This window comes from Setaria italica, chromosome V (genome assembly GCF_000263155.2).
Source record: "Setaria italica strain Yugu1 chromosome V, Setaria_italica_v2.0, whole genome shotgun sequence".
Taxonomy (NCBI): Eukaryota; Viridiplantae; Streptophyta; class Magnoliopsida; order Poales; family Poaceae; genus Setaria; species Setaria italica.
Window position 1 is genome coordinate 11,708,053 of NC_028454.1, and position 13,143 is coordinate 11,721,195.

Consider the following 13,143-nt stretch of genomic DNA (forward strand, 5'->3'; position numbering starts at 1 on the left):
GTCGCAGGCGTCGGCGTCAGCACCGAAGCCTGCCTGCTCCTTGGCAGCCTCGTCATCTACAGCGTCGGTGCCGGACGCGGAGTCGGTGGTCTTGCCCGCACCGGGGAAGGGGAAGGCAGAGAAGGAGGCGGAGGCGGGAGGCCAGGATCAGGTGGAGGAGCCCACGACGCCGACGTTAGAGGCGAGCAGGCTGCGGGCGCTAGCCGAGTGTCCGCCGGCGACGCGGAAGCCAGCGTGGGCGCCGGAGGCGACGCCGCCCGCCGCCAAGGTCGCTCAGCTTTCCGCCGCCGAGTCAAGCAGCGTGGACACGAGGGGACGACCGCAATATTGGATTGGAATGGAACGGAAAAGTCGAGACGAACGGGAAAAAAAGTCTGGAAACCTAAGCCTAGCGAATCGAACGGTCGAGTAAAGCTGCACCAATCTCCAACATCGGAAGGTACGATGAATTTTTTTCTTCCGAAAAATGGATAGGATTTCTGGGTGGGCTTGGGTGCCATGCCGGCGGCTGCTGTTTCAATGTGTGGTAGGAGGAATTTAGGCCATAGAACGGTGAAACAAAAGCCCATACTAGCCCAAAATCAGGTCAAACTAGGCCAAATGACAATGGAAGTGCTGCCGCGCTAGGCTCATCGATCATCACCCATCACTAGATTCACTTGTCCCGCGAAATTTCTAAATCACAGAAAGCAGCCGCGCTGCCGCTGTTCTGTTTTGTGCGGGATACAAAATTTCTAGATCACAAAAATCGAACAAAATTGTCTCTTCGCAGCCAAAGGATCAATATGTACTCCCTGCGCTAAAATATATTCCTCTTTTGTAAAATTGGGGTTTTATACGGGATCTCTCAGGAACATAGTATATCCTCTTATTTCTCCAGGTAGTAGAATAGTACTATTGTAAGTGTAATAATACCTATGATTTATGAATCAACTTTTAATTTGGAATGGAGGGAGTACAATTTAGAGCACCTTGTCCGTTGTCACTGATCCGACTGCCATGTGTGTGCCCACTGACTCCTGCTTTGCTGAATGGAAAAAGTCTATATAACCCCCTCACCTGTTGCAAGAAGACCACTTCACCCCCTACCTATAAAATCAGATGTATAACACCCTCGTCTTTACAAAACCATTCCTTAACCCCTTTTCTGGTTTTGCACGGTGGCCCGCTGAGATGGACTGTATGCTGACGTGGATGGCTGATTCGTGGGCCCCGCTTCTTCTTCTTCCTTTCTCCCGGCCTGCTTCCACCAGCCGTCCGCAGCCGCCTGGGAACCGACGGTCTAGCAGCTTCAAAATCTCCTGCTCCGTCTGCGCACAGCTCAGCTTCAACCAGCAGGACGCCAAGGACCTCGCCGCACTACCGTTGCCGGTGTCGCGCAGCTGAGCCTGGACAAGCACACCACAGCTGACAGCCCCCGTAGCAGCTGAAACTTCCAATGACGAGGGGGCCAAGCCATCCTGCGCATGCGCCATGAGTAAAAGAGTAAGAGATTCGACATGTACCAACGCTGCTCAACTGAACTCCTACATCCTCAACTCAACTACATCTAGGAACGCGAGCAGAGCTGTGCGTGCGCACGCAGCTTCGCGCAGGTGTGCATGTGATCGGAAACGCGGCCAGAGCCGAGCGCCAGGTACACCACCAGACTACCAGAGCCTTGACTAACAACGAGGATCGCCTTCCAACTGGGTCACCGCGCCTTTTGCAGCTTCTCGTGCTCCCACCGTCCGCCGGCGCTCTGGTAGTCCGTCACCAGGGATGAGCCCCGGAGGCGAGGCCCGCAGCTGGCCGTGGCCTACCTCGGCCTCGGTCAGACGCCCTCACCCATCCTCGATTTTGTTTCTGCCGCCTCCAATTTTACCCGCGCCGCCGTCGATTTCGCTTGCCCTCCCGTCGATTTCGCCCGCCCTGCCGCCGATTTCGCTCGCGCCAGCCAGCCCCTATCGCCTGCGGCCCCGCGCCACCGCTGCCCGACCTCGTCTCCCCCACGGCCACCGGTCCTCTGTCTCTACCCTGCGGCAGGACAGAGCACGGGCAGTCCGAGGCGAGCGGGCATGGGAGAGAGGGGTAAAAGGAGAAGCGGGGTCCACGCGTCAGACGTCCATGTCAGCAGCTAGGTCCATCTCAGCGCGTCAACATGGTCAAAACCACCATGCATAACCGGAAAAGGGGCTAATTGAATGGTTTTGCAAACATGAGGGTGTTAATCATCTGGTTTTAGGTGAAGTGGTCTCCTTGTAATAGGTGGGGGGTTGTATAGACTTTTTCCTTTGCTGAATGCCAGGTCTGAGGCCCAGCGCCCCCCAGCCCAACACGGAAAACTCCCGCGAAGCCGTCCACGTTCATCCATCCCAAGGATGATTCCAGATTCCCAACAAATCCATCGGGGACACACCGTGAAGCCTCATCGTCCTCGTCACTGCTCCGTCTCACGCGCACGACAACGAAGGGAGCCGAGAGCCCTGACGCCCTGATGGCGAGCTTCTTCCAGGACGCGCGCCTCCCGCAGCAGCGCGTCGTCGAGGGCGTCGCCTTCCCGGCGGTGCTCGTCCCGAGCGCCCCGGCGTCGCTCGCCACCGGCGGCGTCGACGAGTTCCTGGCGGCCGTGCGGTCGGAGCGGGCGTCCCGGCTGGAGCCGCTGGTGCGGGACGCGGGGGCGCTGCTGCTGCGGGGGTTCCCCGCGCGGACGGCGGCGGACTTCGACCGCGCCGTCGACGCCTTCGGGTACGAGGAGCTGCCGTACGTCGGCGGCGCCGCGCCGCGGACCAACGTGGTGGGGCGGGTGTTCACCGCCAACGAGTCGCCGCCCGACCAGAAGATCCCCTTCCACCACGAGATGGCCCAGGTGAGAGTCAGCCTCCAGCCGTCGTTGGCCCAGGCCCTAGTTCGCCATAGCCTCCTCTGCGCCACACAAGCAGCAGACTGAAATTCAGGAGCAACACAAAACGGGCGAGTCTAGATCATAATCGCAGAACATTTGAATGTGGTTTGCTTCATAGTCAGTACTCCTCTTTGATAAAAGCTTAGAAAATTTAAACGAAAGTAGTTGCTAACAGTCACGAGCAACTTTGTACTAACTGGAGATTTACTTAATGTAGAAGGGGAACATAATTTGAGTAGTATTTTCATAGTTGAAGCCTTCGAACCATTTAATTAAAGACGAGACAGTCAGCGCTGAGCAATAAACAACTTGCGATACTGAAACTTCAGTGTCTTGACAGTACCGAGCTATACTGACAGTATAAAGTACTCTTGATGCCATTTTAAAATTAAATGTTAAATGTTACTGATTGCAGATTTCATTTTGAGCACTTAAGCTCGGGTAGAGTAGAGTTTCCTGACCACAATGGACTTACGGTGGTAAACGACACACTTTGTTTTTAGGTTCCAACATTTCCGTCGAAATTGTTCTTCTTCTGTGAAGTAGAACCAAAGAGTGGCGGGGAAACACCAATAGTATTGAGCCATTATGTCTACAAAAGGATGAAAGAAAAATTTCCAGAGTTTGTGGAGAAATTGGAGAAGGATGGGCTGATATATACAAGGGTCTTAGGAGAGGGTGATGATCCATCTTCTCCAATCGGTCGTGGATGGCAATCAACATTTCTCACCAAAGATAAAGCTGTCGCTGAAGAAAGGTAGCATCATTGCAGATTATCATAATTTTGCCATGAGTTCAGAGCATTTGCATTACATAAATTCCCATCTAACATTGTTGCATAAATATATTTGTTCTGAAGAAATCATTGTTCCATTTCATCAGATATCCATGCATGACCGAAACCAATGTACAATGTAACGATCTAGTTCCAGTATAACTGAAGTACTTTAATTGTGTTATCAACTTGGGTCGTTCCAAAAGCTTTTGATCATGGCCTCTCCATACCAAGCACAAAATCAATATCTCTGTCTCATCTTAACATCAGTGTAGGCACTGCGGGTATGCTTCATGCCATTTCTTCAGTCCAAACAATGGATTTTTCTAGCGGACTGCTTCCGATCGCCAACTGAAATTGTATACAGTGGTATTCTTATGCTTCTGATCTTACCTGAAAATTTGACTGCAACTGTTGCTGACAGGGCTGCCCAGCTCGGCATGAAGCTGGAATGGACTGACGACGGCGTCAAAACGATAATGGGCCCGATACCGGCAGTGAAGTGGGACGAGAGCCGGGGCAGGAAGATCTGGTTCAACAGCATGGTAGCCGCCTACACCGGGTGGAAGGACGCCCGGAACGACCCCGTCAAGGCCGTGACCTTCGGCGACGGCTCGCCCTTGCCCGCCGACGTGATCGCCGAGTGCGGCAAGATCCTGGAGGAGGAGTGCGTCGCCGTCCCGTGGCAGCACGGCGACATCCTCCTCATCGACAACTGGGCCGTGCTGCACTCCCGCCGGTCGTTCGAGCCCCCGCGGCGCGTCCTTGCTTCGCTCTGTAAATGATCTGTAGAAGTGCAGCGTGTATATGATGTATGTCGATTTGCAGGTGCTCTGAACTGGGAATAATTTCATGCGATGGGAATGAGAAGCCTTGTAATGCACAACAGCACGTCGATGGCAAAAGGAAAGTGCAGATGAACACGTGGCACTCGTTTCCTGCAGTGGTTGAATGTTGGTGGCGTATGTCAGAGTCGGACAAGGACGAAGTTACCATTGTATCTCTTGTCTTTGTTCATGCTAAGCTTTTGGAGGAACTGGTATAGGAGTATAACAGTGGATTGAGGGATGAAACTAATCATGTCACGAGATCGATCGAGCCAACGGTGCTGGAACTCGAGAACAGCATCTAGCTAGAGAGAAGGAGAATGGATGGTGAGATCGATGGAGGAGAGCTGAGCCAAGTGAGATTCAGACCTAGGCGTGGCAGATAGGAGCTGCCAGGAGCAGGAATGCAGGATCCGCCTGACGAGCACAGCTTCGGTTTCCTCCCCGTCCGCCCGCCTCAGGCCAGCCCACCGCCGCTCCTCTGCGAGAAAACCGCCGCCGCCAGGGGCAGGCTGCCGCCTGCGAAGTCCGACCACCGCTGAGGTGGGCGGCATCTCGGGAGAGACGGCGCGGGAAGGGGCGACGTCCTGCGGCGAAGAGGGAGCGGAGAGCTGGAACCGGAGGTGCATTGGCCGCCCTGGCGACCAGCCGGCCGTCGCCGGAGCCATTGGGGGCGGAAATGGCAAAGGGGTTTTATGAAAAAAATTGATCGCGATTAATAGTTGCGATCCTAGGGGTTTTTATGTAAAACGTTGGTCGCGATCCAAAGCAAGGGGGATTTGCGCAAACATTTGGATCGCGATTAATAGTCGCGATCCAAGAGGGTTTTATTAATATAGTTAGGGGGTTCCTGAAAACGTCACCTCGCCCCCTCCGACGCGGGCACGCGCCGGCGACCTCGCCGTGGAGGCAACGACGGCTCGAATCCGGCCACCCACTCCCGAGGACTGAGGGGCCCGGCTCCGTGCTCAGACCGCATCCATCCCGGACCCCCAGCTTGCCACACACGGCTCTCCATTCGCCGCCCCGCGCACCCAGACGACGAGAAGCGGATGAAGTAGGAGACGAAATGGGAGGGGTCTGATGCCGCCGGCGGCGGCGGCCGCAAGGAGCAGCGAGAGCCAGAAGACCTCGAGCTCGAGGACGAGATGGGTCATGGGAGGGGTCTCGCCTGGGTTTTCTTTTCTGAGGGCGAGCGGGCCGTCTCGTTTGAGCAAGACTGAAGCCAGTAGCCCAGCTCATGGTGGGCCGGCGCTGGTATTGGGCCCATTCACGTAACGAGTCAGTGTCCACTGTGTGATTGTGTCCACAACACAACATCCTCTCAAAAAAAAAAAGAGAGATTGTATCCACAACAACAAACTACTCCCTAAGATATTCCTCGTCCAAAAAAAAACGAACAAGACAAACTAAGATGTCAATGTCACCATGTAGTAGTAATATAACCTCTATACACCACAGGTATCCACCCAATCAAAGATGATCCACAGACCACAGGTAGCCATGAAGGAGAACTGTATTACGAAGTGGCACGTACAAGATGATAAGCATGCATGTCAGCACTGGATTAGCCCGCACTAACGACAATAATCACCCGCGAACGGGGGGTCATAAGCATCTTTCTATCCATCCACATCCCCCCGTCCCCCCAGATGCGGCGATCGAACCGATCTATCCATCCAAAAGCCAACCGATGACGATGGATCGGTCGATCCTGCCCTAGCGCCGAAGCCACAGCGCTATCTGCGCAGGGGACGCAGACGGCAGATGCCCACTCCACTCACGGCACGCGCCACGAATCATCCCTCCGTCTGGTTATCTGGAATTCTGGATCGCGAGAGCCAAAGCCGGAGAAAGATTTGTTCGCTCGCGTTGCGGCGTCGCTGTTCTCAACATCTGTCGCCTAGCTTGCACGTATGCAGTATAATTCTCCGCAAGCATCTCGTATCTTCTTTCATTTCCTTCTACGAGGCAGCAGCTGAGATTATTGATTTTTATCATATATACCGGCACCATATAAGATCTGCGCAATCATTGGACATGCAACAAACGCGATGACGAAGATGCTGAGTGATCTTCGTGCTCCCCTGATACGCGAATCTACGAGGGAAGTACTACTTGCTATAGTATTTTAGTTGTGTGAGCACGGAGCATCCGGTAAAGTTGGACGTAATCCCATGCATTTCCCAACAAGATCAAAAGCGACAGTACTACTAGAGAAAGGTAATCCTTTTCCGGGTTAGATGAGTCGTGTCAAGCACTTGAGGGCCGCTCTATGAGCAGGCTCAGGGGCTAGATAACGACGAATTACGGGTAGAGGATGCTTAGGTTTCATTTTTAGACTGGTTCGAGCAATCTCGTAGTTATGCCCTTGCACCTGTGTAGGTCGTACCTTTAGCGTTTTAGATCTGTTTCAAGCGTTTTAGATCTTGTTTCAAGCGATTCTAGCGTCTATGAGTTCATCTTAATGCAAAGATTAGTTTTATAACCTTATTTTACTCTGTTGTTACTGTTTGGTGTATTATTTATTCTTTTGTTTGCTTGTATGTACTTGTGTGATGCGAGTAGAAGGATCGCAGTTTGAGGGATTCGAATATCAAGCCTTTGGGGACTTTGAGCAGTAGGAGTAAGTTCAGTAAGGCAAGTTGTGTCCTTGATCACAGTTTGAACCTATGCAACATTTACTTTTACGTTAAATAACCTATGCTATGCACTTTTATGATTGAACATGATGGGTCCTATTTAAGGTGTGCCTAGTTTTATTCCTAGATCAACTTGGATTTACTTTAATGTTAGGTAGTTCATGCTTAGTTGCTCTAATCAGGTATGGTGGTATTAATGAACCAACGATTAAACTTATTTTATTTATGCTATACCTTTCATTAATACAAAATCACTATGCTTAATTGGAACATGGAGAACCACCTAGGAAAACAGTGCAACCACAATAACTATATGGCTCTGGTCTTGGCTAATTAATTTGAGACTAGTGGTCTTACCGAAAGGGCAAGGGGGGCGGCGACAGATGGGTATAGCCCGACCCTTAGACTGATCTGCTTTATGGTAGCTTCGCAGTCTTGAGAGAAGTTTATATTCTGCTACAGATCCGGAAACCTTAGCGGACTACTTCTTATTAGGGAATTTTACAGCCCCGTAGCGTCCCTATGCAATCACACCTCGGAAGTGTGGTATTGTGCCTAGCCTGCACAACATGGTTGGGTCTAAATTTCTTTTGAACTTTTACGCGACTTGTGGTGAAAGTGTACAACCTTTGCAGAGTGTAAAACTGATATATCAGCCGTGCTCACAGTCAAGAGCGGCCTGGACCCTCACATGATTAATTTATCGAAAGTTGAATTAAATTGATGTTATTTATTTATTGCTGTCTTATTTATTTATGTTCATGCTTAACGTGGGTGGAATAAACTTATACATAGTAATTGCTAATAAAACTTGACCAACCAATTAAAATGCTAAGATGTTTTTAAACCTTAGCCTATCCTTGCATAGTCTTACACTACACATTCCCCACATTTGCTGAGTACCAACCATAAGTGTACTCACTCAGACCAAGTCTACTTTGAGGAGGTTCCTAAAGGCTTTTAGGAGTTCTAGGCGTACGTGTGCCACCAGTCAACTACATGTGGAGTTGTCGTCATCCTTGGATTTCCGCTGCTAGATTAAAGACTCGTTTTGCTATTCGATTTAAAGACTTTCGATCATGTAATAAATTTAATACTCTATTTATACTTTAGCACTATTTTTTGTATTTACTGAAATCGTTGCATGTGTGAAATTTGATCCTAGCGCACATGTAATTTATTATCTGATTTTACCTTTAAAACCGGGCGTGACAGATTGTGGTTTAGGCTATGAGATCTGTGTTGTGTTTATGTGCTAATTATGGTAATCAAAGCAAAATCAACAATGAATTGGCGATGATGCCTTAGAATTTTCCGCCATCTCCCTGCGGGCCCTAATCATGCATGCATTCATGTCGCGGCTCGCGCAGGCCGCTCTGGCCGCTGGCCGATGCCGCTGGATCGCGACCCGCTCCCGGTGGGCGCCCGGGCGCCGGGCGGCAAAGGCTGCTGCCCCACCACCGAAGCAAAAGCAGAGGCGGTAACAAAAAGCAGCCCTCGCCGCTGTCCTGCGCTTTAAGCCTGTAACCGGCCGGGGCGGCCAGCCACAGGCTCGCTCGGCCCGATCGCGGCGACGCATTCGCAGTTCGCATCTCGTGGACGATGGAGATGGTCAGATGGCGCGGCGTGCGTGGTTGCTTGCTCCCGAGACTGAGCGCGGCGTGAATATTTGCACGGGCCACTTGCAGTGGAGTCCTGACGTGGCCGGGCGGTCGTACTCGCACGCATGAACTCCTGATCAAGTAGGTATTCAGGTCCGTTAGTTCACGTGGAATATTTTCTCAGACCATTCGATCCCGATTCAACAGCTGCATCGTACAGTGATCGATCGAGTTCCCGACCAATCAGCTTCAGATTAATTATTAACCAACCAGTTGCTCGATCAAAATTATTGGCGTCGTGTGTGCGCGCCGAGGACGGATCTCGTAGCGACGAGCGACCTCTGATTGGTGAAGCTTTTCTTCTTGTCGCGCACACTTTGGGCAGTGGGTGGCGACTAGCGAGCCGACGAACCCAGCAAGCGAGAGGGGCCGACGGACGGACGGCCACAAGTTGACGGTGATTTCACAACAGGTACGTGAGGTTTGGACGTCCGATGCACCAACGCGAACCCACTGTTTGGTTGGTTGGACAGCGTAGGAGTCGACGAGGCAAGGGGCTAGAGTTGCGAAATGCCAATGCATGGGGATATACTTTTCGCCTAGCAGCTAGGCGTCGATGAAATTCCTGACAGATGAAATTCCTGACACAACTAAAAAGGGCTAGGAAATGCTGCAAGTGCATCATTGGGTTTGCGTTCTAAAACGGAACAAATTGTCTCGTCGCAACCAAGGCTCAATATACTTATATTCTATTCTAGCCGAGCTCAGTAGCACTGATGCACCTTTTCTTCCCCAAAGTAAACACTACGACAGAAACGATTTATGCTGGTACAGGTAAATTAGCATGCTGGCGGGCGTGTTTGGCACCCGCCAGCACAAAACTTCAGCAGGTTGGCGGGCGACGTAAGCACCTGCCAGCATAGGTCGCCCCATCTATGCTGGTGTTGGGCTTATGTGGCCCGCTAGCATAGAGGCTATTGTGCTGGCAGTCAACTTAAGCCCACAGCCAGTACAGATGGGGTGATCTGTGCCGGCGGTTGGCTTACATTGCTCACCAGCACAGAGCCCACTATAAATGCTCCTGTTCATCTTCTTCCCCAGCCAACCTTCTATTTGTAGCTTGCCCGAGAGGAGCTCGGGAAAAAGCTTCAAAAACATCAAATCTAAGGGGGAAGGTTTTACTCTTGATTTCCTTGGAGGAGGTGGCTATATAAGGTGGGTTTGTGACATTCCAACCTTCCTTTTGAACTTCTATCTATCATATCCAGCTTCATTAGCTTATCATTTAGATCTAGATAGAACTAGGAGAGAAAGAGAGGAGGGAAGAGAGAAAAAATTAGACATGGATTATTTTTGTGAATAAAATTCTATGGTCTCACTATAAGTATTACAATACTATGTTTGTCATTTTAATGTTATATAATTGAGTTTGATTATATTTTTCCTTCTTATTAATTATTACATCAATTTTAATTAATGAAATTGATTATCTTAATATTTAATTGAGTTTGATTTTTCCATTCTTCTTATTAATTATTACATCCATGGTTCAATTGATTCACTTTTAGGGTAATATAGAATTAGTTTTTATTATATTTTCCCTACTTATTAATTATTACATTCATAGTTTCAATTAATGAATTTGATTGAATTAATATTTAATTGAGTTTGATTTTTTTCATTCTTCTTATGAATTATTTACATCCTAGGTTTAGCTGCTTGAAAAAAGCTACTAAAATACCAAATCTAAGGGGAAATATTTTGCTCTTGATTTCCTTGGAGGAGGTGGCTATCTAAGGTGAGTTTGTGCCATTCCAACCTTCTTTTTGAACTTCTATCCATTATATCTAGCTTCATTAGCTTGTCATTTAGATCTAGATAGGACTAGAAGAGAGAGGAGGGAAAAGAGAAAAAAACTAGACATGGATTATAATTGTGAATAAAATTCTATGGTCTTATTATAAGTATTACAATGCTATGTTTGTCATTTTAATGTAATATAGAATTGAGTTTGCTTCTTATTAATTATTACATCCATAGTTTTAATTAATCAAATTGATTATCTTAATATTTAATTGAGTTTGATTTTTCCATTCTTCTTATTAATTATTACATCCATGGTTCAATTGATTCTCTTTTAGAGTAATATAGAATTGATTTTTATTATATTTTCCCTACTTATTAATTATTACATTCATAGTTTCAATTAATGAATTTGATTCAAATTAATATATAATTGAGTTTGATTTTTTTCATTCTTGTTATGAATTATTTACATCCTAGGTTTAGCTGCTCGGGAAAAGCTAAAAAATACCAAATCTAAGGGGGAATGTTTTGCTCTTGATTTCTCTGGAGGAGGTGGCTACATAAGGTGAGTTTGTGCCATTCCAACCTTGTTTTTCAACTTCTATCCATCATTTCTGGCTTCATTAGCTTTGGGGTAATATAGAATTATTTTTTATTAAATTTCTTGCTACTTATTAGTTAATACATCCATAATTCAATTTAGTTTATGGAATAGCTCATTAAATTAATTAATATGACAAAGAAATCTTGTCATAGGTTGTTAAAAATGGATCAAAGAGCATGGATGTATGGCATATGGAGGCATTCGCCTACTTTCATGTCAGAGGTAGCGAAGTTTGAGGAGCCTGCGAAGAAGCACGCTCGCATTTGCAAGACAAAGCAAATTTATTGTCCGTGTTTTGACTGTAGCAACAAAATTGTATGGGAGGATACTAATGTCATCAAGAGGCATTTGATAAAACAAGGTTTTGTGGATGGCTACACAATTTGGTCCCACCATGGAGAGGCAGGAGGTACTTCCAACAACACAAACATCAATACTGGCTGTGATGAAGTGGGTGGTGATGATGCAAACGACGATGGAGATCATGTTATGATGGATGATGATTACAACCGTGGAGATCAAAATGGTGATCAAACAGATGTGCGTGGGGAACCACAGGTGGATGAGGAACGTGATGTTGATATGGAGGATATGTTGCGCCATATTGAACCGAAATTGTTGCTAGGGAGTGCTAAAGGGTTAGAGAATTTCGAGACGCTCAAAAAGGCAGCAAAGGACCGTATGTATGTGGGATGTGGGAAGGAGTGGACAGTACTGCGTTTCGTCCTTCATCCTCTGATCCTGAAGGCTAAATTTGGCTGGTCAGACAATAGTTTCAATGATCTCCTTACTCCGCTAGGCAATTTGCTCCCGAAGCTGAACTTTGTGCCCAAAAACACATACGAAGCAAACAAGATTATCAATCCATTGAAAATGCGTGTGCAAAGAATACACGCGTGCAGGAACAACTGCGTATCGTACCGTGGTGAGTATGCAACATTGGAAAAGTGTCCAAATTGCGATGCTAGCCATTACAAAAGTAATGCAGATTTCTGTGAGGACCGTGCCGGTTCTTCCATTAGGAATAAGAGTAAGAAAGGTGCAAAGAAAAGTATTAGTGATAAAGTAGAGGACGAGTCCTATATAGGTACTGACACGATGACTCAACGCAGAGTCCCATCCTTGGTGATGTGGTACTTGCCGGTGGTGGACCGTCTGGAGCGTTTGTTCGCAAACCCAAAGACCGTTGAAATGATGACTTGGCATGCTAATCGCCCAGTAAAGGATGACGGAAAGGTTTGACATCCTTCCGATGCTCACCAGTGGAGGACCTTTGATGCCAATCATACAGAGTTTTTAGATGAAAAAAGAAATGTACAGTTCGCGTTGAGTACAAACGGCATGAATCCGTTTGGTGAAAGAAGCAGCATGCACAACACATGGCCAGTGCTGATGACCATATACATCATTCCCCAGGGTGGAAAATAGAAATTATAAATAAATCACGGGAAATAATATGTAGGGTGGGAAAATAAATATTCCTGGCGGGTGGCATAACCAATCGCCAGCACAGAATACCAGTTTGCTAGCAGTTGGTTATGCCACCCGCCAGCACAAACCGCCGTTTGTGCTGGCTCAAAGTTGATGGTGGGTGCTCGGCCTGCCAGCACAGAGCCCTTTTAGCCACCAGCACAAATCTTTTCTGACCTGGTGGAACATACTTTTTCTCTCTTTTTTTTAAGGAAAAAATAATCCCGGCATGATTCAGTTGAGCTTAGTTGTTAGCGGGGCTTTTGTTTATGGGGTCTTTGTTAACGTGTTTGCGGGAGTCGGGCCTCTTGTGGAACATGCTGGATTACTTGTTTCTCTTGCAGGAGGCTGAGTTCTGATGATGACAATGATCGGGAAGCACGAACAAGTTAAGGCTACCAAGTGAATGCTGACATGACCGTATCTGAGGCAGCCTTTTTACCGTTAGCGCCATGTGTTCGGACAAGCGAATCATGTGACCTTTTTGCACGTGTTTTAGTTGAATTAGAGATATCAGAGCTTTCCGATGTGTTA

The 13,143-nt window shown here is 48.0% G+C and overlaps 1 protein-coding gene across 1 annotated transcript; it reads left to right on the forward strand.

Moving 5' to 3' along the window:
• The first annotated feature begins 1,499 nt into the window (after positions 1 to 1,499).
• Positions 1,500 to 4,701, forward strand: LOC101776625 (clavaminate synthase-like protein At3g21360). The gene is made up of 3 exons (XM_022826765.1): positions 1,500 to 2,848; positions 3,388 to 3,641; positions 4,084 to 4,701. The coding sequence occupies exons 1-3, from the start codon at positions 2,477 to 2,479 to the stop codon at positions 4,442 to 4,444; spliced, it is 987 nt and encodes a 328-aa protein (XP_022682500.1). The 5' UTR covers positions 1,500 to 2,476; the 3' UTR covers positions 4,445 to 4,701.
• The last annotated feature ends 8,442 nt before the right edge of the window (positions 4,702 to 13,143 follow it).

What these genes read in the sequence shown, in the direction of transcription:
- LOC101776625 (XM_022826765.1), top strand. Translation starts at nt 2,477, where the DNA reads ATGGCGAGCTTCTTCCAGGACGCGCGCCTCCCGCAGCAGCGCGTCGTC. An exon ending in TCCACCACGAGATGGCCCAG is followed by an intron (nt 2,849 to 3,387) that starts GTGAGAGTCAGC and finishes CTTTGTTTTTAG; the next exon opens with GTTCCAACATTTCCGTCGAA. An exon ending in AAAGCTGTCGCTGAAGAAAG is followed by an intron (nt 3,642 to 4,083) that starts GTAGCATCATTG and finishes TGTTGCTGACAG; the next exon opens with GGCTGCCCAGCTCGGCATGA.